This window comes from Colobus angolensis, unplaced genomic scaffold (assembly GCF_000951035.1).
Source record: "Colobus angolensis palliatus isolate OR3802 unplaced genomic scaffold, Cang.pa_1.0 Scaffold543, whole genome shotgun sequence".
Lineage (NCBI taxonomy): Eukaryota > Metazoa > Chordata > Mammalia > Primates > Cercopithecidae > Colobus > Colobus angolensis.
In genome coordinates this window covers 1,222,645-1,236,108 of record NW_012118966.1, presented here as the reverse complement: position 1 = coordinate 1,236,108, position 13,464 = coordinate 1,222,645, and the positions used below count along the sequence as shown (strand labels likewise).

At 34.6% G+C, this 13,464-nt stretch overlaps 1 protein-coding gene across 1 annotated transcript in view; it reads left to right on the top strand.

The window, feature by feature from the left end:
• Positions 1-13,464, top strand: part of CEP290 (centrosomal protein 290kDa) — a 94,570-nt gene that overhangs the window by 39,035 nt on the left and 42,071 nt on the right. The window contains exons 26-30 of the mRNA XM_011961265.1: positions 807-980; positions 6,506-6,617; positions 9,555-9,760; positions 10,694-10,845; positions 12,694-12,805. Of these exons, the coding sequence (XP_011816655.1) occupies positions 807-980; positions 6,506-6,617; positions 9,555-9,760; positions 10,694-10,845; positions 12,694-12,805 (756 nt within the window). The remainder of the gene's footprint in view (positions 1-806; positions 981-6,505; positions 6,618-9,554; positions 9,761-10,693; positions 10,846-12,693; positions 12,806-13,464) is intronic.

The window sequence follows — 13,464 nt, the reverse complement described above, 5'->3', positions numbered from 1 at the left end:
ACTATGACAAATATTTCCATCATTACTGTACTTCAGAATAAATTATAACCGTAAGTTTTTTTTTACTTCCTCATTCATAAATTTGGTTATTCCTTATACCACTTCTCAGCTTTCATCACTCTTTATTGTACTTTTCTATGTAATGTTTGCCTATTATAGATCAACTTAAGAGAACTGTAAGACTGGGCATTTCATTTTGGTGTTGATAATAGGATATCTTTTAATAGTTCTGTAGTTGATGAGTAGAACCATGAACCAAGTAACTTAAAGTCCTTGATGTCGTTTATTACAGAGAACTATAATAGAAGTTCTCCCCCTAATGTTTCCATCATGTGATCATGTGTACAAAAAGTTTTCTTTGGTTATTAAAGCTAGTCCATTTAGCTTATAGTAAGCATAAATAGCTAAGTTGTAAAAGTTACCTATGGTAATGCTAATTTTCCCATTTATCTATTAAAGGGCAGGTTGTTTTCTGATCTCATGAAATTTAGAAAAGCCATCCAAAGATATATTCTGAGATATATTGCTGCTGTTTGTTATGTTTTCTCAAATTAATTGAATTTTATTTTACCATGACAGGAGTTATAAAAGTATTTTATTTTTATTATGATTAAGATTTTCAAAGTAGAATATTATATGAAAGAAATTAATGTTATTGCATATTTTTCTGACATGGGAAATCATATATTTTAAAAATGGTTTTAAATTCTGTTTTACTTTCAGTTGTATTATCTTTCTCAAAAGTGGCTAGTGCTTGACCAGAATAAAAGACACCAGCATAACTCAGTATATCTTTATTTACATAGGAAATGGCCATTTTCAAGATTGCAGCTCTCCAAAAAGTTGTAGATAATAGTGTCTGTTTGTCTGAACTAGAACTGGCTAACAAACAGTACAATGAACTGACGTCTAAGTACAGGGACATCTTGCAAAAAGATAATATGCTCGTTCAAAGAACAAGTAACTTGGAACACCTGGAAGTAAGTTTGTGTGATTCTTGAACCTTGTGATATTAGCCATTTTTCGTCAATGTCTTTGTGTTTGGGGGGATTTGGCAGATTTTAATTAAAGTTTGACTGCATTTATATAAATTTAACAGAGATATAATTATCCATATTATTCATTCAGTTTAGTTATAAATATTTTGTTCCCAAATATCAACACACACAACATATTATCTGTTTATAGTGGCAAAATGACTTCTGAATGATTATCTAGATCATTCTCCGTAGGTCACTTGCATGATTTAGCTGAATCAAACCTCTTTCAACCAGACATCTAAGAGAAAAAGGATCCTGAAACCGGTAGAATATTGTAATCAAAAGAGGGAAGCACCCATTAAGTGCCCATCCCTTTCTCTTACCCCTGTACCCAGAGCAAACTATTATTCCATGGTCCCTGGCTTTTGTTCCTTGGAATGAATGTAGCCAACAGTGACTGAAATATTAAGGGGTCTTCTTGGACCATGGATGCACTCTGTAAATTCTCATCATTTTTTGTAGAAATACAAAAAACTAGAGTAGAATATCGTAAGTTATAATCTGTGAATATGGACCAGACCCTTTACAGTTCTCTTATAGCCACTTGAGCTCCATACCTCTTACTGAGGACAGAACAAGCTCCTGATTTGTTCATCTTCCTCATCAGAAATAGAGGCTTATGGATTTTGGATAATTCTTATCTAAGATCCTCTCACAGGAGTAGCATAAAATCTAATTCTATTAGCTCAAAAGCTTTTGCTGTCTCAGAGAGACACATTCAGTAAATGAAAGCATTGTTCTGAGTAGCTTTCAGGACTCCTACTAAATTATGAGTCATATTTATCAATATTATTTAGAAGTAATCATAATCAGTTTCCTTTCTGCTGCTTTTGCCAAAGAGAGGTGATTATGTTACTTTTTATAGAAAATTATGCCTCTTTAGCTGTGGTGATAATTTATTTTTTTCCATTCTCCATGTCCTCTGTCCTATCCTCTCCAGCATGAGAAAGTCCTAAGCAAGAGACATCTTGTAGATAATGTATCAATGAGTGATTTTTAATGTTATCATTTTCCCAAAGAATATTTTTAATCTTTCCTCAAGATTTTTTTTTTTTTTTTTTTTGAGATGGGGTTTCACTCTGTCACCCAGGCTGAGTGCAGTAGCCCGATCTGGGCTTACTGCATCCTCTGCCTCCCAAATTCAAGCAATTCTCCTGCCTCAGCCTCCGAGTAGCTGGGATTACAGGCGTGCCCCACAACGCCCAGCTAATTTTTGTATTTTTAGTAGAAACAGGGTTTCGCCATGTTGACCAGGATGGTCTCGAACTCCTGACCTCAGGTGATCTGCCCACCTCGGCCTCCCAAAGTGCTGGGTTCACAGATGTGAGCCACCGTGCATGGCCCCAGTTATAATTCTGAATATCTCATACCTATCCCTATTGGTGGTGTCTTATTTTTATTTTTTATTATCTTTATTGTGGTAGCCATTATTCATGTGTCTGTCTCCAGTCTTACATCCTCCTTACTGCCACAAGAATGGTCATTCTAAACATGAATCCTACCTTGTGACTCCCATTTGACTCCTTGGCTTAAAAACTGTCAAAAGCTACCAGTCACCTGAAGGGTAAAAGTCAAGCCCCTACTTACTCATGTCATCTAAAGCAAGAGATGAACTATCAGAGTTTTCTGAGCACAGTGTTCTTATGTATGTTCTTGTGTACATGCTCTGTTCTTTATGTAGGGAACCATTTCTCTCTTCCAGTTGTTTTGCTCAGTGAATTTCTATTCCTGTTTCAAAACTTGGTTCAGGCATTACCTTTTTTTTCTTAAGCATCCTTTTTTTTAATGGAATAAAGTCAGTCTTGTCTACACTAGTTCTGCATCTTATACATAGGTTTTGTACATAGTACAATGTGTTTGCATATCTGTCTCCCTTAATGGAATATAAGCCTTTTGATATAAGGAACTATTTAATTTGTTTCTGTGTGTTGAGTATCTCCTGTTTGGCGCAGAGGTCAAGCTAATACATGAGAGTGATTAGTGGTGGAGAGCCACAGTGCACATGTTGTCAAATCATTAGGTAATCATTGTTGCTTTTTGAGAGGTAAAGGTTTATGAGACTAGAGGTGATGAAAATCAGATTTCATATGTGAAGAATATAATAGATAATAAGGAAATACAAAAGCTGGATGGGTAATAAAGCAAAAGAAAAACTAGAAATTTGATAGTAGAAGAGAAAAGAAACAGATGTGGACTGAGGTAGAATCAAGAAGAGGATTCTTTTGTTTGTTTGTTTGTTTGTTTGTTTTTTGAAACAGAGTCTCACTACATTGCCCAGGCTGGAGTACAGCGGTGTGATCTTGGCTCACTGCAACCTCTGCCTCTGAGGTTCAAGCGATTCTTCTGCCTCAGTCTCCTGAGTAGCTGGAATTACAGGTGCCCACCAGCACGGCCAGCTAATTTAGTAGAGACAGAGTTTTGCCATGTTGGCCAGGCTGGTCTCAAAATTTGGATCTCAGGTAATCCGCCAGCCTCAACCTCCCAAAGTGCTGAGACTACAGGCACGAGCCACCGGGTCCAGCCTTTTTTTTTTTTTTTTAAATGAGACCAATGAAGTTTGAAGGAGGAGGGAAAGGAGTTAGTAGGGAGTGAGTGATGAAGATAAGACGTGAAAGTGGTAATAAGGGAAATAGTAAAATATCAGGGTAGGTGGGAGAAAAAGATTTGTAACAAAAGAATTATCCTGTGAAAAAGGATGAAAAGAAGAAAAAAAATGGATAGAAAGATATTTAAAACACCCTCAGCCTCCTTTTTTCCCTCCTGTGTATTCATAGCATATAAAACTGTAATTATGCACTTTACTTAAAAAATATATTATTATTACCTTATCCTGCTTATTTAATCATAACATGTCCTCTTTTTAGTCTCATTACCCTGTTTGTATTATTCTTCATAACACTTAATACCTGACATTGTATTATATATTGGCTTATTTTCCAGGTACTCCACTCAAATATAAGTTCTAGGATATAATTTATTTATCATTGAAATCCATTGCTTAAGAGTAGCTGGCATGTAGTAAATAGGCATTCTGTTTTTTCAAAGAAAAAATAAAGGAACTTAAGATATATATATTTATGTTATGTCTCCAGCCTTTTTCCTCACAGCTCTATTCTGTTGTACAGAATTACCTACTTTACAATTCCTGTATTTCAAGGGGATCTCACATTTAACATATCCACAATGAACTCCTGGTTACTGTTTCTCTCCTAGTCATTCTTATTTCAATAGATGTTCAGTTACCTAACCAGCTAGTCAAGGCAGACACTTTAGAGTTATTCTGTAGTCATCCTTTTTCCCTACCATTTTTATTTTCCAAATGTAGTTTATATGTGTCTTCTTCATCCTCACAGCTATAACCCTTGTCCAAACCAGCAACATCACTCATCTGGACTTCCACAATGTCTTTTTGACTAGTTTCCCTGATTTCTCTATTGACCCCTTTATTCTCCACAGTGCAGCCAGAATGATTGTTTAGAACTTCCTCCTTAAAATCTGTTTTCTTTTATGTATTAAGTTAAATTCCAGTTCCTTGTCTTGGCATGCCATGCCCTGCTTGGTATGGCCCCTGATGGTCTCTCCAACTTCATATTTTACTGCTATTGACTCTTATTTTTGCTTACTCTGCTTGGGTGCTCCAATCCTCCGAATCTTTTCCTGCTCCAATCATTTCAATTGTTTTCTCCTCTCAGATCTTATAGTACTCCAAATGCTTTCTTCCTTTGGAGCATCTGGGTTTATAATAAATACTTCGTACCTCACAGTTCAGCTTAAATACCACTTCTTTGGTAGTTAAGACATCCTTCAACCACTCTATCTAAATATGTTCCCTTCTGTTGTTCACTGGCTCAGTACCCTGTTTTTTTCTTTCTAAATGTCAACTTTTTTTTTTTTTTAGAGTCAGGGTCTCACTCTGTTGCCCAGGTTGGAGTGCAGTTGCACGGTTGTAGCTCACTGCAGCCTTGCTCTCCTGGAATCAAGTAATTCTCCCACTTCAGCCTCCCAAATAGCTGGGATTACAGGCATGCACCACCATGCTCAGCTAAATTTTTGTATTTTTTTGTAGAGATGAGGTCTCACTTTGTTGCCCAGGCTGGTCTCAAACTCTTGGACTCTAGTGATTCTCCCACCTCAGCCTCCCAAAGTGCTGGGTTTACAGGTGTGAGCCACTGCACCTGGCTGATATTGACCTCTTTTTTTTTTGAGATGGAGTCTTGCTGTGTTGCCTAGGCTAGAGTGCAGTGGCATGATCTTGGCTCACTGCAACCTCCACCTCCCAGGTTCAAGCAATTCTTCTGCCTCAGCCTCCTTAGTAGCTGGGATCTACTAGTAACGTGCCATCACGACTGGCTAATTTTTCTATTTTTAGCACTATGTTTAGTACTATGTTGGCCAGGCTTGTCTCGAACTCCTGACCTCAAATGATCCACCCACCTCATCCTCCCAAAGTGCTGGGATTACAGGTGTGAGTCACCATGATTGGCCAATATTGACATTTTTAATAGGCTTTTTGTTCGTTTACTTGCTTATTATCTGCTGCATTCCACAGTGGCGAAATCCTGCCACCCACCCGTACACATAGGCACTGAATGGGCAGAACTCTGAAGGCCAGAATTTTGTATTTCTTTTCACTATAAATATCGTCATCTGTCACTGATGACACACAAGGATGCTTAGCAACTGTGTGCATGAAGGAAGTAAGCACTAGTTTGGGAAGGGTGCAAAACTCTTGAGTATTCCAGTTTGGCCAAAATGAATTTACAGCTTTTGTAGCAGAAGCTAATACTCAGAAATTGAAGGCCCTGTATTGGATAACACAGGATTTGAATGATTATTTTAAAATAATATTTTATATTTTATATATATATATATATATATGTATGTATGTATATGTAATAGTCTGTTCTCATGCTGCTATGAAGAAATATCTGAGACTGGGTAATTTATAAAGGAAAGAGATTTAATTGGCTCACAGTTCCACAGAGCTGGGGACGCCTCAGCAAACTTACAGTCATGGCAGAAAGGGAAGCAAACACATTCTTCTTCACATGGTGGCCAGAAGGAGAAGAATGTGAGCCAAGCAAAGGGGGAAACCCCTTATAAAACCGTCAGACCTCGTGAGAACTTACTATCATGAGAATAGCATGGGGGAAACCACCCCCACGGTTCAATACCTCTCACCAAGTCCCTCCCATGACACAGGAGGATTATGGGAACTACGATTCAAGATAAGATTTGGGTAGGGACACAGCCAAACCATATCAGTGTGTATATGTATACCTGTATTATACATATATGTATGTGTTTGTATGCATGCATGTATTATATATGGAGGAAATTCTAATTTTGTAAAAAACTGGATTGTGAGTCTTAAGGAGATGTTATATAAAGTTAAGACAATGTCATTTTGTGGTATTGGTCTGAATTACAATGTAGTTTCTTAGTGATATTTTTCCTTTATTCAGTGTGAAAATGCCTCCTTAAAAGAACAGCTGGAGTCTATAAATAAAGAACTGGAGATTACCAAGGAAAAACTTCACACTATTGAACAAGCCTGGGAACAAGAAACTAGATTAGGTAAGTCTTATGACTCTGATAATATTAAATGATTAACATCTAATAATGAATATTTCTTATTTAAAGTTCCTTTTTTACACTAGATTAAAAGGAAGTATTTTGACTAAAAAAAGAACTTTCTGCCTAATAGTTTAACTTAGGTAGATGAAGAATCCTTTACTTAACCCCACCTAAGTTTAGTTTTCAGTCCTTAAGTTAGATTTGTTTCTAATGAAATCATGTATGTTAAAAATTTATGACTAAGCATTAGCTATTTTGAACCATTTAACAATTAAAACTGATGATATTTTAATAATGGTATTATGAGTTGTTTCACTGAGTGCAAACTATATTAGTTATATATCATTTGATATTTTTAAATTAAAAGATACCAGGAAACAGCAAAGAAAATTTGAAAAGAAGTTATATTTCTCATAGTTTTACTACTATATTACTGTATTTTTTGCTCCTATATGTTTACATATCTTATACGTTTTAAATTATTATAAACATTGTTCTATACTGTATTTAGATAGTAGTATCAAAAATATTTTTGTGGCTGGGCGCAGTGGCTCACAGCTATAATCCCAGCACTTTGGGAGGCTAAGGAGAGCAGATCACCTGAGGTCAGGAATTCGAGACCAGCCTGGCCAACATGGCAAAACCCCATCTCTACTAAAAGTACAAAAATTAGCCAGGCGTGATGGCAGGTGCCTGTAATCCCAGCTACTTAGGAGGCTGAGGCAGGATAATTGCTTGAACCCAGGAGTCGGAGGTTGCAATGAGCCGAGATCGCGCCACAACACTCAAGCCTGGGCAATAAGAGCGAGACCCCATCTCAAAAATAAATAAATAATAAAAATAAAAAATTGTTTTATTCATCATACTTGTAATCATACTTGTAAATAGTTATGCAATATCCTACTGTGTTTGAGTAATTAAATCACTAGCTTTCTATATCTTTGCTGTTATAGTGCCACAGTGAACATTTTCATGTATATCTAACAGAGATATTACTGTCTCAAAAGGTATTGAAGTCTTTGTGGCTCTCGTTAGAGTTTTCCATATTAATTTTCAAATAGTTATCCTAGTTTCTAAGATTTTCATAATGTTATCTCATATATTGTGCTTCATAATTTTCAAATAAATTTGCTGCTTTTGATAATGTACTTTCATTTATTTGTTTCCTAGACCTTAGAGCTATTCAAGGTTTTTATTACTAAATAGAGCTGTTCTCTTAAATTGGTAATGACATACTTGGTTTAGAGCAGCCTAACATTGGGAAATCTTAGATAAGCTACTTTTAGAAATGTAATGTTTAGCTCAATAAGAGATTAAATATGAATTGACTTTTAGGTACTATTTACTTGGAAGAAGACACCATTTAAATGAAGACATAAGAGAGTATTGCATACAATTTTAGTAGGTTCTTTGTATTTTATCATCTTTATTTTTAATAAATGCTGAATTCCCTACAGAAATTCTTTAATGTTTATGTATCTTAATCTCTTCCATATTTGGATTTATATCACCAAAGTTTTAAGAGTGTTTCCCTATTCCCTATTGACCTTATATCTTAGTTTAAAAATGTCACATCATTAGCTTTTTTTCATCTAGGAATTTGTTAGTGTTGGGCTGTTGTGCTTTATCCTCTCTTTAAGAATGCTCCAAACCAAAGAACATACAAGATGGCTAATCTGCTTCAGCCCTTGCTCTTCTCATCAGAGTTTAGCACAATACAGAATGGAGGAGGACTCCTTTATATATTGGTATTTATTGCAATACTTTTTTATATGGTGCCTAAGGTTACTTGAATGAGTGAGTCTTTATTCCATAATGAACTGATTTACTAATACTTTTTAGCACCTGTTAGTGATCCATGATTGTTGGTTACTTGATTACTGCTTGCAACAGCTATTCTAAAATAATAAATTTTAAAGATAAATACAGAACATAATGAAGTACTTTTTAAAACTGAGGTAGAGACCAATTTTATTTTTTCAGGAAATGTATATTACTTTGAGAAAACTCTTATAAAACTTGAACTTATGAAGCTGGAAAAATAGGAGAGGGCATTATTGGTATTGTAAAAAGCTGTTTACAAAGTGAGTTGCTGCTTAGCTCCTTTAAATAATTGGCCACCCTAAACACATCAGTTTTAAGTTGCTGAAAAGCAAAATACTAAATTTTGTTTTTTTTCTACACCGTGTTTACAAAGCAAAGTATGTTTTCTTCCCCTCATCAAAAAATAACTAAGTAACGAATGACACTCCTATGCGATGCCTTTTTATGGTAGATTGAGGCTCTTAGTTCTCTTTCCATTTAGCCACAGACTTTTATGTCCAAAGAAAAGCTACATAACCACATATATAAGATTAAGGCGTAACAAGTGATAAAAGAATGTAAAATATTTGGTATTAGGTCTGTACAAAGACCAAATAATACTCATGATTAGACAAGATTATATTTTGTAAAATATATCCATCATATGGCTTCAGATTTTACTTTTCAGCTTGGCTCTGTGAGACTTTAAAAATCAAGTCATTGCACTTATATTCACAAAGTCACATTGCTTTACTGCACTACTTCTCATACAGTTTATTTCCTTTCAGTAAAATGTTTACTTGCCATTTTTAAAATTTCTTATATGTGACACTTCTGCACTAAGTCCTTTATATTGTTAGTTCCACAATTCTGTGAGGAGTAGGTTTTTTTTTTTTTTTATTAATCATTTGACTTATGAAGAACATTAAGTTCCACAGAGATTAAATGGTACATTGGTATAGGCATCACACAGGCAGGAAGTAACAGAGCTAAGATTAGAATCCAAGTCTGATAGAATTCAGAAAGTTGATGTGCTTTCCATGGAACTATAATGCTTTCTGACATACAACATCTAAAATATCTGAGGTAATTTTAATATAAACATGAGATTGACTTAAGTATTATTGCATATAGGTAATGAATCTAGCATGGATAAGGCAAAGAAATCAATAACCAACAGTGACATTGTTTCCATTTCGAAAAAAATAACTATGCTGGAAATGAAGGAATTAAATGAAAGGCAGCGGGCTGAACATTGTCAAAAAATGTATGAACACTTACGGAGTTCATTAAAGCAAATGGAGGAACGTAATTTTGAATTGGAAACCAAATTTGCTGAGGTTTGATATTATCAGTTTTATCGTACAATTAGAGAATAAAGAATTAGTCTTGGTAGACATTGTATTATTGTTAAGAGGTTTCTTTGTATCTCTGAAATAGCTTATTAATATAGTGCCTATGTTTCGTGTAATAAATAAGTAAAAGATTTAAATCTGAATTGTTTAAAACGAAAGCAGATATTTCTATAAGTTCTTGTTTTTCACCAATGTTATATTATTGAATTTAACGTATGAAATGTTATTTACTAAACAATGGAATTGCCTTTCACCACCATCCCTTCATTTAACAAATATTTATGCATTGCCTGTTACATGTCAGACCCTGTGTTAGGACTGGGAGTATAGCAAGAAACAAAATAGACAATAATCTCTACTTTCAGGGACTTTACATTCTAATTGGAGGTTTTATATATTTTTGATGTAGTCAGAATCATTAAACTGCATGGCAGTAAATATAGTGTGCAAGTATTTAACAATTTATGATTAAACACAACTTTTACTGTGTTTGCTTACCTTGAGATTTAATATATTTTCAAAGCATTTATATCATTTTTGTTTTAACTATGTCACTAAATCTATATGAGTAAGATTTTATTAACTCATTTGGATTTATTTATGGATGATATAATTCAAGTAAAATATAGTGAGCAGATTGCATTCTAAGCAAAGTAAGAATATTGCAAGTTCAGATATTATTAGATAAAGAGTTGCCTAATAAAAATGACTTTTGATGGATTGGAATATAACCAGTCTCCATAATTTGTTTCTGATTCTTTCATCTTTTTACCCTCCTTCAGTCTGTTCTTAACACTTCACACTCATATATGTGGACTAAGGCCAAGTAAAGAGGGTTGCAGTACTTTAAAAGCTAAATTACAAAAAAACCTCACCAAAAATTGATGTATCTGAACATTTTTTGTTACATTTCCTTAGCTTACCAAAATCAATTTGGATGCACAGAAGGTGGAACAAATGTTAAGAGATGAATTAGCTGGTAGTGTGAGCAAGGCAGTAAGTGATGCTGATAGGCAACGGATTCTAGAATTGGAGAAGAATGAAATGGAACTAAAAGTTGAAGTGTCAAAGTAAGTGTATGTAAACATTTTAGTCGTTTGACTAGATGTATTTTCTTTAATTTGTCTTTAAAAAACTTGATTGCAAGTATACAATTCTTAGTAGTAATTGATACTGATTTCTTTTTATAAGAACAGGATTAAGTAATATTAAGATTGGTTTTAACAGGGTTAAATAACAGTATTGATGAGAATAATGTTGTTAAAGAGGAAGTGACCTCTCTAGATTTACATTGTTTAGAGTTCAGGCATATTACTGTAGGAGGGTCCAGTTCCTCCACATATGGATTTTTTGGGGAAGGGGTGATGGAGGAGGAATGGTTATTTATTGCATTTAAACTTAAGTTTCTTCATTTTAATAAGGAAGTAATAGTGCCTCTTCTACCTGTTTCATAAGGTTGCTGTAAGAATATAATTAAAAATTCAGATTTTGATTTAGTTTACATTTATCAGGCATCTACTATGTACTAGTCACTGTGCAAAGTATTAAACATATATTGACTTGTACAATTGTACTTAACTTTGAGGTTATATTTTTGTTTTCATTTTACCTAAAGAAATATGCCAAGCTAGTTTAGAACACAAAATATATATAAGGAATAAATACTGTGTGCTGGCCAGGCGTGGTGACGTGCACCTGTAGCTGCAGCTGCTGGGGAGGCAGAGGCAGGAGGATCACTTGATCCCAGGAGGTGGAGGTTGCAGTGAGTCAAGATTGCGCCACTGTACTCCAGTCTAGTGACAGAGCAAGACTCTATCAAAAAAAAAAAAAAATGCTGTGTGCCAGCTATATGCTGTATTTTCATTCTCTTTTGTAATAAGGTGATATTTCAGTAGAAAAGTGTAAGGAGCACTTAGTTATCTGTCAAGCATAAATAGTAAAAATGTTTTATGGTCTGCTTATAAAAATATAACCATTCCTTTGGAGCCTTGATAGTTCTCTTGGGAATATCGGTTTTTGACATCTTTTTCACTATGAAAGACCATTTTTTGAAAAAATTAATCCTTTCTTCTCATGGACCTCTTTTGATATAAACAAACTTATAATAGTTAATTTTAATCATATTTTGTTAATCATGAAACTGGCAATGAGAGCCTGTGATCAGTATAAGGAAACCGACCTTATCTGTAACACTGAACTAAAATTATTCTAACCCAAAGCAAAGAAACTTTACATTTTGCTTTGCCTGTATTAGCTTATCACAGTATTCATAAGGGAATTTGAAGGACTTATTGCCATTAGGCTATCTTTTTTTTTTTTTTGTAATGTTATTAAATGCATGTTTTGTTTCTTTTCACATTTCTGATAACTTGTAGATTAAAATAAATCAAAACATATATTAATCCATCTAAGGATCCTAGAAATTTTACATTCTGTATTCTTAACTGTGTGATGGTATTAGATAAATGTACTAAATACCTTATCCTAGCATATTCCAAATTATGACAATTAATGTTTTATGGAAAAACGTATGGGAACAGAACTTCTTTGGCTATATACATTTGGAAAATGCTATATATAGTAAGTATGATTTGAGATAGCTATACATGATAGAACCTCTGAGAGTACTGAATATATGTCAGGAATATTCAAGGGGGAGGAGGGATGTGGGGAATGAAGTTTTTTTTTTTTTTTTTTTATATAGCAAACATGATAACCTCTCATGGAATTATGTTTCGTGAAACAGTTTAGGAAATCCTGTTTCAGTGTTTCATAAAAAGAAGAGACAGATGCTGAAAATGAATGGCTTTTTGGAAATCAAAAATTTTCTAGACCTTTTTGGGTCTAGAAATTTTGAATTTTGGCATTTATTTAGAAAGTGTACTTAATTGTTTCTGAAGTACCTTATCATTTCCTAGACTGAGAGAGATTTCTGATATTGCCAGAAGGCAAGTTGAAATTTTGAATGTACAACAACAATCTAGGGAAAAGGAAGTAGAGTCCCTCAGAATGCAACTGCTAGACTATCAGGTATGTGCAATATTGGCTCTTCTATATAGAATCCACCTTTTTTTTCTAAATTTACGTTAGATGTTGGGAGCGATATGTTACACTTTTTGTTTACTTTGAGATAGGGTCTCATTCTGTCACCCAGGGTGGAATGCAGTGGCACATTCAAGGCTCACTGCAGCCTTCGCCACCCGGGCTCAGGTGATCCTCCCACCTCAGCCTCTTGGACAGCTGGGACTACAGGCACGTGCCACCACACCTGACTAATTTTTTTTCGTGTTTTTTGTAGAGACAGGGTTTCATTATGTTGCCTAGGGTGGTCTCGAACTCCTAGACTGAAAAGATCTACCCACCTTGGCTTCCCAAAACGCTAGGATTACAGGTGTGAGCCACCATGCTTGGCCAGTGTTACGTTTTTAATCAAAAGATATAGCAACCAGAGGCTGTTATTCTTGTTAGTTGTAACCTGATTAGAAAACTCTGTAATTTGAAATATTGTTCAGTAATCCAGTACAGCATTTAAATGCCTATAGATGAATTACGCTGCTGATCAAAATTAGGACGCTGAGAAAGAGTACTAGGAAGTTATTAGTACATCTTTAATAACAATATTTTCTCTTGTATTTATATGTAATTTTTCACGTATTCTTACATTATATATGTTGGGAATTATAAAAACG